This window comes from Balaenoptera physalus, assembly GCF_965194825.1.
Source record: "Balaenoptera physalus genome assembly, chromosome: 4".
Lineage (NCBI taxonomy): Eukaryota > Metazoa > Chordata > Mammalia > Artiodactyla > Balaenopteridae > Balaenoptera > Balaenoptera physalus.
Window position 1 is genome coordinate 123,411,065 of NC_138891.1, and position 17,098 is coordinate 123,428,162.

The following is a 17,098-nucleotide window of genomic DNA, read 5'->3' on the forward strand; positions in this document are numbered from 1 at the left end:
TTGCCCTCTGCACCCCTGTTGCTACGTTCTCCTCCATGGCTCCAAAGCTTCCCCACCGCCACCCACCGTCTCCACCAGTTAAGGGGCTTCCTAGTGTGTGGAAACGTTTCCTCCTTCACAGCTCCCTCTCAGAGGTGCAGGTCCTGTCCCTATTCTTTTGTCTCTGTTTTTTCTTTTTCTTTTGCCCTACCCAGGTATGTGGGGATTTTCTTGCCTTTTGGGAGGTCTGAGGTCTTCTGCCAGCGTTCAGTAGGTGTTCTGTAGGAGTTGTTCCACATGTAGATGTATTTGTGGGGAGGAAGGTGATCTCCACGTCTTACTCCTCCACCATCCTGAAGGTCCCCCCCCGATCAGTTTTTTAAATGATCTTTTGTTTAGCATATTTTTTTAAAATGTCAATTCAAAAACTCTTTATTTACTTCTCATTCTGCATTTGAAATATCTAGGCTTTGTGAGGACTGGAGATAATATATATGATATGTATGATGTGTGTTCTGCTCATAAGATTCTTACAATAAAATCTTCTCACAGTGAAGCATTCAAATACAAAAATAGGGGGCATAATCCATAACAGAAAAAATATTTATAAATATTATTAAGAGGTTAAATAACTAAAATGAGGCTTAGAGTTTTTATAGCCATGGTACAGAGAGGAGTATTTAATTACAAAAGCTTAACTTATGCTCCCTGCCAAAAAAAAACAAAAAAGTTTATAACATAAAAAAGAATGTTGTTTGTATAGACATTTTGAGAAATTAGCATATTTGTGAGTGAAAATTAATATTCTGATTACTTTTAATCATCAAGAGATTTCATGGGTATTTTATAAAAACCTATTGTTTTAGACTATAGAAGAAAATTTTTGGTAATTATATATATCTCATATTTTATGTACTAAGTGGATCTTAAAAAAATCAATTGAACTCCCCTTAGATGAATAATTTCTATGTGATAAGAAATAATTATATTTTAAATTTAAAAAGTATGATTAGTTTATGAAAATAATTTTGATGGAACTTTTCTGTTTTCAAATCAAGGTTTTTACAAAGAGTATATTTCAAGAAGAAGCCATTTAATTTCAAGGGACAACAAGTACTTCTTGTGTAAAATCTTGCATCAGTTAAAACTCAATTATTAAATGACCATATTGTTTTTATGCATAGTTTATACTCATGATGAAAAAGAACATAAAAAAAAGTATAGTAAAGAAATAATTATGAAGATTCAGAAATGATGATCTGTGATTTTAAAATAGTGTCATCAATGCATTGAATAAAAAAACCCCACACAAACAGCACATAATCATCTGGTTAATTTTTCTTTCTACTGTTCATCAAAATATATATTCATATGAATTATTTATTACAAAAAACTATATCCACAAATGTTATTTATATTATAATATATATTTATACAAGTTATATATTATCATCCATAAAAGTCTCTAAGGTACTTTTAAAAAGGTGAGATCATATCCTTTTGCAACTAATGGAATCTTGAAACAGTATAATTTGTACAAAAATATAAATTTATATTTTCAAAAATAAATGAAAATATAATTGAACTGAGATGATTATTTACATAAACTGCTTAAGAAAACTTAAAGACACTTTTCATTAATAATGAAAGTATCCCTGAAGTCATTCTTATGTATGTAAAGAATAACTGGACTCAAAGTATTAAAAAATTCTACATTAGGGATAAAAAAGGTAAAAAATTACTTTTATTTTTTTTCAAGCCTATTGCAAACTTCTGCAGAAAGGAGTCAGAATTCTCTCCCTCAAAAAGAAAGCTTTCTTTGTCTTGTTTTAATTGTTTAGAGAACAAAAGCTGAATCTCAGGTGAGAAACTTCGGGGATTTCATTATGTTTTCAGATTTATCTAAGGAGATTAACAACAAGTGTAATTTCGAACGATCAGTTCTATCCTAGCCAAGCTTTGTGATTTCGCATAGCTATCTGACATGTTTCACAGTTCTTGACAACCTGAACAGTTCCATTTTAGGTGGATGATACAGCAGTTCTACACGGAGGGAGTCCTTATCTCCCTACATTGAATGACAGGACAAATGCATGGAGACATCTGGGGTTTAAGAGAGCTAAGAAAACATGGCTAAATTTAATCTTACTTTAGACCTTTGCTCAGCATAATTAGTTTGTAAATATGTAATTTATTTTGCTCCATGGGTTGTAAATATTCTGTAACCTCTGCTTCTCTTGACAGCCAAAGGGAGGAATTTACAATTCATTATCTGAACAAACTAAACTTATTTTGTTCAACTTCTTTTAATAAAGTTTATTCCCTTCTTAAAGAGAGAATACAACTTCAGATTTTTCTCTCTAGTAATATCATTTCCATACTTGTAAAAATAATGTTTAAAAAGTTCCTATTTCCCTTTCATTTGCCAGTTAAAATGTCATTGTTTTTATGCATTTCAGTATTTTGCTGTACTTTTTACATTTATAGCCAGGTGACAAAATGGCCATTTATGAAACTCAATTATATTTAAATCAAGCAGAAACATTACATTAGTGAGGGAAATTAGCTTTTTTATAGAACCTGTCCCTGTTGCCATGTCAAAGAAAAATTCATGATTGTTTATAATTTTCAGAAGAATTGCAGTATGGTTTCCAAATCATGCTGACTGAATATAACTATGAAAGACCTTAATGTATGCCATTTGTCCTTAGAGAACTTTTAATGGTTTGTAATCTAGACCTACTTTCACCTAATTTTTGAGTTTGAATTTCTAATAAATTGTAGAGAAAGAAACCATTCCCACACCTTAGTTTGTGGTTCTGTTGTTCTATTGTATGGACACATTTGGGGAATGAACGTCTTTCATTAACTAACTTCATAATTTGAGGTGCTCTATTATAGAGTACACAGCATTTGTATTTCAAGTGGTGGTTTGCTTTCAAGCCCTACTTTGTGTATTCAGAAACCCTATGTTTGGTAATATGCCAGTAAATTATGGATGATTTCATGAATACATCCTCTCATTAAAGAAAGGCAAGTCAAATTACAGACGTAGGCTTTGCCTCCCCTGAATCTTTTCCTTTCCCTCTCTTTAAATTAGTCCCAATATATGGAGTTCTTTCTATTTCCCACAGTAATCTTTATGTTCACACAATGTTAATAAGCCTCACAATAAGGGTTATTGTACCAAAACCTTTAGAATCAGAACTCAAAAACAGACTGATTTCTTGTATATCACTTTGTAAAACTGGCATTAATAGGCTTATTTCCACACCTCTCCCCTATAATTTGGAAGGTCCTCTATAAAACCTCCCTCATCCACTATACATTTAAGTGTTTTAGCCCAATGTTGTAATAACAGCTCTGTCATCATTTTGCCCTCTTTTCTCCTCTCCTCGGCAAACTGCTCTGCTGTGAAACTCAGTCAGTAAAGAGGAGAGTCTTGATACAGAACAGAAAAATAAGAGGAAACATGGGGAAAATCAGTTCTGACTTGATCAGAACACAATTAAAGAAATAGGTTTCCCCTTGGCAGAGGTAGAGGGACACCCAAAACTCCTCACAATCCCTATGAAATGTTAGAGAAAGAGGAATGCTGGCAATCCAAGCCAGAAAGAGGTTTTACTAGAATCACACAGATAATTCAAGTAAAATATGGAGTTGCTTTGCTTTGTGTTTGTGTGTGTGTGTGTATTGTTTTAATTGTTTAATCCAAGTAATTTCCTCAATTTTCCCTGATTTGATCTGCTCTGATACTTTGATAGCTCAATTGTTACGCATTTTTAACCTGAAAAGATGAACAGTCTGATCTCCACACTTCTGATGAAATGAAGAATTTTATTTACAATTAAAATTGTGTGCTTTAAATTCTGTTGCTTTTCTTGTTTGATTACATAAAGACAAACAATTGAATCTAAGCATTACCAGTTCCACACAGCTGAGTTACAGTCTATCTCATCATATTAAAACGATGGTAGCAGCTGCATCTTTACATCGTAGAATATGGAGAGGCATGTCACATACCAAAGTTATCTGTAGCAGTAAAAGCATCTACTCTCATATATTCTTGTGTAGCCTACTCTCTGTATAGATTATCTGTGTACATGTTAAGATTTATAAGTATCACTAAGACTATTTTGCCTGTAAACAGAAAATATTTTTCCATTAAACAGAAAGTTAAAGATGAATACATTTTAGATGATCCATTATTTTGTATTATTTCACCGTCTGTAGATAATATCCCCACTTGCATAAATAATTGATGTACAGGGGTGATTATTTCATGAATCACAATTTTTTATCTATACCTTCTTTCAACTTATTTTTATACTTTGTTTCTATGACATTTAATAAAAGTGTCTTTAGAAGTTGAGAGACCACCTCAGTCCTAAGACTTGGATGATTCTCAGTCAGTGGTGGAATCTGGCCCAGAACCACATGACTTCTTTCATGAGTCTAAAGTCTGCATCACTAAGTGTCTTATTACAAAGGTTATTGCAGCCTGGTTACTTCCTGCCGGAGCCTCTCATATGTCCCCATGCTACATCAAGTCATTCTTCATTAGGGTAAAGAAGAGGATAATCAGATACAAACTACTCCATGACAGTATTGATTGTCCAACGGCCCAAGCATTTTTGTTACAAGCCCTGAAGAATAAACACATTTTTATAAGGCATTAATCTCTGCAGGTCTAGCTCACTTTGGCTTTAAATTTGCTATATTTATTAACTGATTAAATGATAAAATATGATGAATTTTTAACTCTTGAATTCCTTCGTATGCTGACCTTGAGCGGAAGCTTTCTCTCGTAAGGTCAATAGGATTCCCACTTCTTAGCATTTTAGCTGCCTAACTCTTAGTTTGATTCCCTCTCCCTTTCCATAATCTTCATGACCAGCTTCATCTGTCCACTAACGGTCTCTCCATTGTAGTCGTCTTCTTTTTCTTGGGCTGATATTATGTATTTCACTGGCTCCAGGACAACTGGGTTTGGGTTTCCTGAAAAAGCTCACAGGTTGTTAGCTTGTCAGAACTAATTGAATTCAAGTCTTAATTTTCTGATTTACCTTGCAGCTTCTAATCAGTTGTATTTCCCTGCCAATCCTTTTTTCCCCACTTGGCCTCCTTAGCTTTGACACCATGTGTTTTCATCTGAGGCTTGACAAGGCCATGCACTCTCAAAAGCAAGTTCAGTTTTCTTACAGGGTAGAGAAACTGAGAAATACAAACATAAATTTCACTAATTGGAAATGTATTCTTTCTAATGATTTTGAAACATCTTTACTGGATTAAATAAGGTCTGGTATTGATACTTGAACCATATTTTTGCCACTAATATTTATCTGGTATATATGATAATATTAGGGAAAAGAAGGGAGCACAAGGAAGTATCAAAACAAATTCATTAAGTATATTCATTCAACATAAAATGAAAAATGTTATTTAGTGAATATATATTAATTATCAGAAACATGTTAATAAATTATTTTGGAATTTTATTGGCTGTGTATCGTCTTCAGTCATTGTTCATGTTAATCAATAGTCCTACAAATGTGATCCTCATTACTTATGGTTTAATCTTTTATTTTATGATTGATTATATCTTCTAGTATGAATTGATCATCTGACTTTAAGTTATTATGTAAGCCAGACGTAACTTCCTTTTGATTTTTCATCAAGGCATTGCCATTTCCACTAGTTAATTTTTGCCCTTTTTAGCAAAAACAGTAAGGATAGAAACAACTATGGAATTTTGTTAGCTCCACCGAAGGAATTTGTAAAGATGCAAAATTTTGAAATCTGCAATTGTATTTAAAACTTTCTGGCAAATTAAAGGGGCTGACACTCCCCAGGGATGTTTCTAATAAACTTTTATATCCCTGTACTTTTTCAGATTCTTTCTTCTCCTTTGTGTCATGTTGAATCCAGGCTTGGTATGGTATATAATTGAGAAGAAATTCAGAGAGAAAATACAAGAGATGACAAGCTCCAAGCTAGTGTTAAAAATAATTTGATTTGATTTGAGATTATTGAACAAATGATCCACTATTACAGTAGTCAACTTAGTGACACTTCTTTGATGTGACTCAAACACCTTATACTGGAGGCCAGACTTCTAGATATTGAATTCTATATCTCCATTAACTTCTGTAGAAATCATCTATTTTGAGTAGATAAAGTATTTGAGAATGCATGCTGTAAAGATGTTTTATTTAAATCCTTTTTTTAAAATTGAATATTAAAAAGATGAAAGAAAATATTTTACTTTCTACTTTGTGAGTTGTAAGTATCACAAAAAGAGCTACTAATTTTCTTCTTTGAAAGTTACTGCATGTGGGTAGAAAGCTAAAATAGAGATGAAGAAGAGGATTGTTCAGAAATCATTCTCTTCTTATGTGTATTTCTTAATTTTTTCAGGTATTTCATGGAAAGATTTACAGTGATATTGTTCACTCAGCTTTGTAATAGTTTGATTTGTTTTACTTATTCAAATGCATTAATCATAGGCATATTTTTTTTTCTTTTAGCAATTGTTGTTTTGAGCAACCTGGAACCAAATACAACTTATGAAATCAGAGTTGCAGCTGTAAATGGAAAAGGACAAGGAGACTACAGTAAAATAGAAATTTTCCAAACATTACCAGTTCGTAAGTAATCTTCTCTGTTTTTCTCTTTGTTGCTATGCTCTTCACTTGCAAATTTAAGTGGAATTTTAAAATGCAGGAGACATTTCAACACTTGGAGGAAGTGAATTATGTCCTTGTTGAAGTGGTTTCTGAAGATGGTGGCATCTCAGATTTATAAAAAATAACATTGTTTTGGAGCAAGGGAAAAAGAAAAGTGCACTGCAATATATACAGTAAAATTGCTCTCAGGAAATTGTCCAATCAGGAAGGTGTCCTACTTATTCAGTCTGATTAATTAGATTGTAGTGCCCAGACTACACTACTATGTACTACTACTACACCACTACTATTGTAGTGAGAGAGTACAAAAGTATCTATGTAACATGTTTAATGTTCTAGTCTTTTGCTGAAGCATGACCATTGCCTTTATTCCATGAATTACATAGACCCTAAGTGTGAGAAAAAGGTACTAATAAATTAATCCATTGCAATGGTGACTGCAGAAGAATAACTATTGCAGTCTCCTTCTTGTTACTACCCTGTTTTGGATTGAAGTCAACTGCATTTACATGAAGTTAGATAGACTTAAAACAGTATAGATTTCCTTTATGTTGAATAAATTGTTTAAAAATGTGAGAAAATTTGAGTGTGACTAAACAAACACCATTATATAATCTATATATAACCCTGTCTATTATATACTTATATTAGGGCAGGCAAACTGACCGCAATAATTATCTTATCCTAATTTGTGACCAGTTCTTTTCTGTTGGTTATCATAAAATGTCAGGTGTGTTCTCTTGTCTCCATTCCTGAGGCCAGTGTCTTTTTCAGTTCCTCTTTATTATGATCACCAGGACGACTGCAAGTACATCTTGACTCATAATCCTACTTTCAGACTGAAGTGATTCCAGAACGACTTTGCATTATTTAAATGGAGATCTATCCCTTCTCTGCTTATAATCCTCAGCAGCGCCACCCTTCATAGTTTTTCTCATATTCTCTTATTGAATTATTTTAAGACATTGATGTACTGTTTTGTGGAGAAGTTTTAATTCATTTATTGAAAATACTTTATGTTGCATGTAAATCATGTCATGTCATAATACCTTCACACTAATTTAATTAACTTTAATGAACAATCACTGTATAATTTCTCCATTTACCTTATTTCTATATGGTTGTACTATACATACAAGGCTATTTTACTATTTACTTGCATGCCAACACTCTCAATTGTCATATTTCTTTAATGATTTGCCTTTTCTCAAATAAAATACTCACTTGCTTAAGCTTATAAACACTGTATTGGAAATAAAGGTAATCTGCTGAGAAAAACCCCAGATTCTCTAGTTTGGGAGGCATGCCATCCTCTCCACTATATTCTGCTTAGTTTGTCTGTTTTGGCATTCCTCTGAGTAGACCAGGTACTACAGTTTTCTGGAACCTTGCAAATTAAAGCATGCCCACTTAAAGTTTCTTAGTATTACCTTATCATATCCATATCCATATCCATAGGGAACTGGAGGAAACAGAGGCAAAGAATGCCAGTGCATGCCCAAGGACATCACATAGGTGACACAGGACAGAGAATTCCCATTCCAAGTTGCCAAGCAGGGATGGCATCCTTCATATAGAAAATTCTTCCACTTCAGTAGATCCCTGTTCATATTAAAAATATTACAAATATCTTTATTATAAGACCATCTCCATATGAATAATAACACTAAAAGGAAGTATTTTCATGAAGCTAGAATTTTAAAAAAAAAAGACAAATTTGAAACCCGTCTATGGATTGGATACTACAAAATTTCTTTATTGAAATCTGCATCTAGCTAAAAACTGTTTATTAAAGCAGATAACTAATTGCTAAGCTATTGTATTTCCTGGTAGGTATATATTTTATATAGTTTGATGACAATATGTTTATATTCATAAATATTTACAAAATGTTTACAAACTATTTACAGTAGAAAAAAATGATAGTAGACTATTAATACAAGAAATAAAGTTGTACACTTGTGTAATGTAATGAGTTCTATTCTCAGAGCATTTGCAATATAAACGTTATATTTGGTTCTGAGGTTTCACAATTTTGGCATGATACTTCCAGATTTAAGAATGTTTCTATTTTTTGGATGGGTAAAAAGAGGATCAGAGTTTATATCACAACAAAGGGCAAATAGAAAGTGATAAACCCAGGATAACATCATACATTTTGATTACATGACAGTATTTTTTTAATTAAAATTCAGTTTCTCTACATATATGTCTGTGCAAATATCAGGAATATTGTATTGCATATATAGGTGAACCAAGTCCTCCATCGATACATGGACAGCCAAGCAGTGGGAAGAGCTTTAAACTCAGTATCACCAAACAGGATGATGGAGGGGCCCCTATTTTGGAATACATCGTGAAATATAGAAGTGTAAGTACCCTGTTTATTATCATTTTGCACAGTGTTTTCAAGTTGCATTAAATTTGAATTGAATTCATAGATATATCAGAAGTGAATGCATATTAGGTAACAACAATGATAAAGTGTTTTCATAGGAATTCAAATGCTAATTTTCCATTGCTGAAGTTCATTATATGTTGTAGACTATTTGCTTGTTTGTTTGTTTTTTGTAAAATCTAAGCGTAGATAATCAAAATAATGCTATGGTTTTCATCTTGTGATTTCTAAACTTAGCAACATTTCAGCAATGAGATATCATTTTCCCTGTTTTTCTGACAAGGTTAGCAGGATATTTCACCTTCCACTCTGCTTGATTTTAGTGACTTCAAGCTAAGCTATCTTCTCAACTTTAGTTAATGTATGTAGGATAAACAAATCACATCTCAAATTTACTTTATTATTCATTTTCATGAATTATTAAATTATTAACTCAAAATACATTTATTATTTAATATGGATTTTACAAAATAAATCACTTTAATCAACATTTTAAAAAGAATGGCCACATTTAACTTGAGAAAGAAGGAATAGATTTCTTCAAGTTTAATTAGCACTAATATGGGATTTTGGACAGCTCAAAGCTGCCTTGGGACTTGTCTTCTATGCAGGGGATGAAGGATGTCCTCTAGTTGCAGAGTGATGAAGAAAGTCACCTGGTAGACTTTGCCTTCGTCTGAAAATGACTTCAAAGTCCACTAGAAGTGATTTCTGTTAACAACTTTGCCATAAGAACCATGAATATTTGTGTCTACAGTGGAATATGTTAAAAGTGAAAGACAATTTTAATTAAACTTTGTAAAGTTTATTTACTAATGATTATGATTATCTCCATAATACTGTGTCAATTCTATTTATTTTAATTTTTTTCCTTTTCCATCCTTTCAAAATTCACTTTAATACGTTTAATAAATTCCCTTAAATTTGTTTCCATGACGAAATTATGTGCAGCTATCATTTTTAATTCACATACATCTTTTTGTATTCCAACACCTACTCATTTCTTGCAATTTTTGAAATGTAACACCAAATTTAAAAATTTTTCTGGCTTCCAGTTGGCATGATTACTTTTTTGTGTTTGTTTGTTTTATAGTGTCTATGTAATGGTGGCCTCACAAAACAGATTGAAAAATATTCCCTATTTTTTTTTCTCCACATCAGGCAAACCTTGGAATTTTAGGTGATCATTTTATTTTTAATTTATTTTGTTTACCTTCTGTTTTACTAATGTTTATGATTAGGCCCATATTGTCTCAATTTTATGTTTATGTTTACTGAACACTTATTAATACTTTCCAAGTTTGTTATATTTTAGAAAATAGTGTAATTGCTCCTTAATAGTACATAGATGAATTTTAACTATTTTCCCACAAGTCCACAATTTTCTAAATTATAATGTTGTTGCTTTTAAATTCAAACATCTAAATATTTTCACTTTTTTAAATTAATTTTTATTGGAGTATGGTTGCTTTACAATGTTGTGTTAGCTTCCACTGCACAACAAAATGAATCAGCCATACACATACAGATAGTCCCTCCCTTTTGGACTTCCCTTCCACTTAGGTTACCACAGTGCATTAGGTAGATTTCCCTGTGCTGTACAGTATGTTTCCATCAGTTGTCTATTTTATACGTAGTATCCAAACATCTCAATTCTGAAGGATAGTAAAAAGGAGTCTAATTTTGAGTAGCATACGTCAACAATTAATTTTAGACACCAGTTCAGTCTTTTACATTTCCAACTGATATCCCCTTCCCAGGACCCCTCTTTGTTGCAGGTTTCAAGCTGGGGACGATGAACAGCTGTGTGTGTCTTATGGCTAATCTGCTATGGAGGCTTCATGCCTCCCTTCCAAAACAACTCTGAAAGGCTCACTTCTCTCTCTGTGAATCTGATGGTGTTTCAGTAGTCAAGCCAGGTTTCTTGGCCATTCTTATTTGACCATCTGGAAACTCTTTGGAAGGGAAAGAGTCTCTCTGTAAGGGTCATACGCTTAAATCAAATTAGTGGGAATTAAACTGGGAGAAAAGAACTTGAATGCAGATTGTGGCCTACAATTGCACCCAGAAGAATTTATGGTACAAAATCCAGATGAATGGTAAGAATTTGTAGGTAACCTCAATAAAATCCCATGATGAACGCTGAAATTCAATGACAAGTTGTAAAAATATGCTTAATATACTCTCTATATGTATAATTTCTACCTAAAACTAAAAGCTGTGCTTGTATTGGCCTTTTGAAGAGTTGATATTGGAAATAACACAAATGTTATATTGAGTTTAACCAGAATCATTAATTTCAATTGATGATGGCAAATATTTAGTCTTTCAAATTGTATCTTTTCTTCATCTATTAGTGAGTTTTATTAATACAGCATGCATATGTAGGAATGCTGTGACTTTGTTCAGCTATACAGTCAGGTGTCCAAATTGTTTTTCCTGATGTTCTTTCATCCTTAGCATGTTGGCTTTTGTCTTCATATAGATTATCGTGTGTTCCTAAGATGTTGCCCTCCCATCTACCTTTAGAACGTGAAGAGAGCAAAAAGAACATAAGGAGCAATAGGTTGTTTAAGCTTAATTTGTCTGTTTTTCCAGCAATACCATACACATTTTTCAAAAACTCCACCAAGCAGAATTAGAATTATGTCTCCTTAGATAGAATATGTCTCATGACCACCACTAAAAGAAAGGTGTTATAGTTGGGAGTTGGGTCAGCTAAACAATGGAGTCTTCAACATACTGTTAAAGTAATTACCTTTATCATTATACAGGCTGTCTTAGTCTGCTAGGGCTGCCGTAACAAAATGCCACAGACCAAGTGGCTTTAACAATACAAATGTGTTTTCTCACAGTTCTGGAGTCTGGAAGACCAAGATCAAAGTTTCAGCAAGTTTGGTTTTTCCCAAGGCCTCTCTCCTTGGCTTGTGGATGGCTACCTTCTTGCTGTGTCCTCACATGGCCTTTTGTCTGTGCACACACACCTCTGGTATTTCTTTCTCTTCTTATGAAAATATAAGTCCTCTTGGATTAGGGCTCCATCCTAAGGACCTCATGTAACCATAATTACTTCTTTAAAGGCTACATCTCCTAATAGAATCACGTTGGAGATTAGAACTTTAACATATGAATTTGTGGGGATGTACACAATTTAGTCCATAACAGTGCTCCTGTCATGAATCCTATGTATCTAAAAAGGCACATTATTGGCACTTTGGGTGGCAAAACAGTGGTCCATCCAGAACTCAACCACCCATTACAGTATGTTTAGCATCTCCCACCCCCACTCAGGATTGCAAATAGTGGTCCCAGTCATTGTTGAAACGAAAATGTTCACTGGAGTACCACTACATCTGTTTAGAGCCAATTAGATTCACAAAATGAAAATAGACATTCAAGGGGAACTATATGTATATATTTGAAAACATAAATTGCCGTTTAAAATGCTGACCAAGTTTACTTTGGTTTCCTTAATGTGTATTAGAATTAGTCTTCTATGAGAAGTTGTGTGTGAAACATACAAGGACACAGATAAGTAAAGTGTTAAGTATAATAAGATTAGAAAATTTTGAGTGATTCAAATTTAGATAGGTCGTCAATATAGTTTACCTTTACATGTAGCTAATGTGGCTCAGCCTCAGATTAAAACTTGAAAAAGAAAAAGTTTTGTTTTCAGTAAAGCTCTAGCTTCCATTATTTCCTTTCTTCCGGCCACCCTGCCCCAACCAGCCTAATGTTAGCAATGTCTTGCTTTTGCCTATTTACTCAATATCCATGTTTACTCTACCAATAAAAGAAAGTTTTAGTTTCTCCCCAATTCCATCTTATTTCTGTCTTGCCAACCCTCTCCTCTTAATTTCCAAGAGCCAGCTTTTTCTAACTACAAAAATTACTAGTGGATCTCATTTTAAATATCGTAATGAAAATGATTGGTTGCATAATTCAAACATAGCTATAATTGATGGATAATCAATTACTGTGTTACTGCCCTAAAGCTTATTAGCATTTTAGCAGGGAACACTGTTTTATTAGTAGAACTTTGGGCTTCTACGGTAAGATTTATAAAAGTAATTCCTCATATCCTTTGTATTTCAAGGAAGGTATTGCTAACTCTTGGAAGAAAAAAAATACATAATCATACATAAAGTGATTTTTTTTCACATTTTGTAATGGACAAACTGAACCTTACAGAATTTGGGTGACTTGGTCACCTGTGGGGCTGGGGAACAAAACATGAGACTTTATAGCAGAAACACTTTTGCAGCAGTAAGGGCTGAATTGAAATTTGCCTGTGGAGATTGTATTGACTCCTCATCCACTGTCCCATCTTAACTCAATCACCTAGGACCTGTGCCTCCAAATACAACCATTCTGATCCACTTCATCTTTACCATATCGTTTAGTGGTATGCCTTGTACTCCAATACACTAAAATCATCTCCATATTCCTACGTTTTTCTTTCTCTCCCTTTACCATCTCCTCCATCCTGCAAATATCATGCTCTGCAGGCCCAATTGCAAATTCCAAGATTCAGTATAAAGTTATATTTATGTGGTCAAACAATAGCCCATCTTGGGGAGGAATAATTTTCTCCACATTTTCTTTCTCAACAGATTACTTCTTCACATTAAAAACTTTCATGTTCAAGATTCAGTCACTAAATGTTTATAGCTGCATTTACCTTGATATTTTCACTTGTAATTGAAATAATAACTATTTCAAAAATAACTTATTGCTGTTCTTTGTATGATTCCGAGCTACTTCATCTATTAGTTCCTCAAACTGCATGTATTCCACAGTGGAGAAAAGCTCAGCTGAACAACTTAAAATTTTATTTAGCTATATGCAATGCATTTTTTATTTGGATAACCTCTATGGAAATAAAATAGGTAAATTTGGAAAGTAAGGAACGCTCTTATGAGTTTTACTTGATTGCTTCTTTGACCCTACCTTTCAACTCCCCTGTGCACGGGACTATATGTTTTATAAGCTAGGAAACAAAATTGAGATAATGTGTTCCTTATGTGAGTGTTGATTTATAGCAGACATTGAATCTGAATATTTAAACCTGCATTTCACTGGAAAAGAAAGACTAATCATATTGTAATATACAGAATGTTTAACTTCCTATAGATTATGAATCAGGAAACACATTATTCTATGTTATCTTGTAGTAGATAGAGCACACAACTTTGTTCAGTGACCTATTAAGAAGACAGAATCTATTAGAACAGAACTAGAGTAATAAAAGCAGAATTAGATGCCTCCATGGACCCATTGTGAAAATTAACATCTCTAATAAGTCAGTGAGATTAAACAATGTATTTGGAGAATAAAGACAAACATTAATCTTGTAACGTGTATAGAAAAAATTAAAGCAGTTATTCTATGTACAGAATATTTTTACCTACTTCATATTGTAATATCAAAAGAACTCTATATAATTTAATAAATACTTTTGTACATGCTTCCATTAGTTTTTCACTGTTTTCTCTCTAATTCGATGATAGGTATCGGATCATAACTATCACTTAGTGTTGGTACATTAAATAAATTTCCTGAGCTAAGAAGTGTTAAATAAAATTAGTGACCTAACATCAATTTTGAGGAATATACTATAGGGACTAGAAACACTGCTCTAGCATGTGTTTCTAGGTCATAATTGACCTTCTTAAGCCTGACTCAAAGTCTGGAAAGTTGTATCTCAATGGCCATAGAAAAAGAAAAGTTAATTTTGAAAAGGGTATTAAGTAGAACTGAGGTTTTGTTGCTGAGGGAACTTATTTTCTAATAAATTATTAATAGTTTATTAATAACTTATTTTCTAATTTAATTATGTCTAGGTGTGTATATTGACATTTCTTTAAAGCCATCAGTTTAAGTTTTGAAATATTTTCCAACATTGAATAGCTATGGACATTAAAGAGTACTAAACTTTTTGGTATTTTTTTCTTTGCTGTTAGTGAAAATGATGATTTTTATTCGTCCTTGTATTGTTAGCATCAAATAGACTAATTGTTGCCTGAATGAATAAATGCATCAATGACAATAAATAAGTTAGTCTACATTGTGCAATTATAAATGATCCTGTATCTAGATTAATAAATACAAGAAATAATAAATGCAAGGGAAAACACTTGCGCTGTGTGAATTTTCATGGGATGTGAGAACACAGAAGGTGATGAACAGGAAAAATTAGATCTTATTTTTCCCTAAAGAAGTACCTCGGTGATGGAGTTGGAATCGATAAAGTAGGGTCCAATTTACAAAATTTTACCAAGCTTCAAGACCTGGAACAAAGGCAGTTTGAATCAACTATAATAATGTTAAAAAAGAGATTAGAATTTGAAACTCTCCTAAAAACTTCCAAACCTTGCATTTTTCCCAACCACAGCAGAGTGTGTGTATGTGTGTGTGTTTGTGTGTGTGTGTGTGTGTGTGTGTGTAAATTACCCAGATTGCTAAATCACCTCTCATATTCAGAGTAGCAAACAGAGCCTTAGAGAATTCTGCAGCCTTCTGTAAGGTCATACAAGTAGTGAATAGGTGAACCAGGCTACCAGGAAGTCCAGAAACAAGGAACTGCCTTGCATTGGAACACACAATCTTAAATCGTAACACAGTGGAATCACAGGAACCTTAAAATTAATCAGGTTAATACAAGCTCACCTTCTCTATTGTCCTCTCTTTTTATAATTATTCAGTTTTTACTTAAGATGATGTTGACCATATATATCCTGAGACTTTGAAAAGAAAGTTAGTAGATTTCTTCTTATTATGAATAAAAGCAGTCAAGGAATCATCTACAGATAAGCAAACCAAAACCCTCTCCATCTCTCCTCCACTCTCCTCTCTATACAGCTGATAGCAAATATTTCCCTATATGCTGATATTATGATTTTAGAATAACTTTTAAGGAGTCCCGTTAATGGTCATATGGCCCTGCTATCTATGTTTTGACAAAAAGGATTGCTTAAAAGAAACTATATCAAAGCAAAATGACCATATTTTTTTCAGTAGCTGCCCTTCAACATTTAACTGGCTTATTAATAATAGCTGTATTCAGCAAATCATCTCATTAAATTACCTAGGGGAACTTCTTGCAACTAGATTATCTTAAATTGTTCCCTCGGCATTTAAGTTCTGTAAATTAGGCACTCTACAAATGCATAAATAAGATTTTGATGCTTAGGAAAGTATTTGGTAACACCCACTTTATTTTTTTCCCCTATTCCCTAGGAATAGCAATTAAGGGATTAAAAAGCGTCCTTGTCTAATGGTGAATGGAAGATGAAATTGACTCAAATTTGGGAAATTATTATAACTCCTTTCGGTTCCTTATGCCATCAGTCCAACTATCTAAAATGATGGAGGGGCTTTTAATTTATCATGCTAAGAGCTTCAACAATTGAAAGTTAAGTGATTGGAAATTCACAAGAGACTATCTGCATGCCTTGGGCTTGTCAGGAAATTCCACTTCAAATGCTCAATTCTCAGAAATAGTATTTTTGGAGAATAACCTAAAGGACATGAAGTCTCTTCGTCCCTCTGAATAATAAATTGTATCCTAGGGTAATCCAGATACCAGCTGTCTGGCTCTTTTACCCACATCTCCACTCAGATCCAAAGCAAAACTCAACTCTGGATTTCCACACAAATATTCACTTTCACCAAGCATTTGATAATAAATTAGAACTTATACTTAATTATTGAGGTAAGGGGACATCCACAGGGGCAACTCTCTACTGCTTTGTGTAACTTTGTCCTTATCTAATCATTCAGTCTTCCTACTCCTCATCTCCTCCTTTCTGTATATGTGTCTATATGCAATTTATAATATACCAAAGATTTATATATGTATTTTACTGTTTATATGTATGTTTGTGTATATATGTCATATATCATATATGATCTAAAATTACTTTTCAGTGGAGATTTTTGTAAGCTTTATGTTTCTTTTGGTCAATACCTATGAAGTGCTTTTACATGTACTTAAAACAATACACATACAGTGTCTGTTTTTACATCTCCCAGT

At 33.1% G+C, this 17,098-nt stretch overlaps 1 protein-coding gene across 2 annotated transcripts in view; it reads left to right on the top strand.

Moving 5' to 3' along the window:
• The window catches only part of NCAM2 (neural cell adhesion molecule 2), a 491,886-nt gene that overhangs the window by 426,039 nt on the left and 48,749 nt on the right, over window positions 1-17,098 (top strand). For both annotated transcript variants that reach the window (XM_082460389.1, XM_082460390.1), the window contains exons 13-14: window positions 6,507-6,626; window positions 8,915-9,036. In XM_082460389.1, coding sequence (XP_082316515.1) covers window positions 6,507-6,626; window positions 8,915-9,036 — 242 coding nt within the window. The remainder of the gene's footprint in view (window positions 1-6,506; window positions 6,627-8,914; window positions 9,037-17,098) is intronic.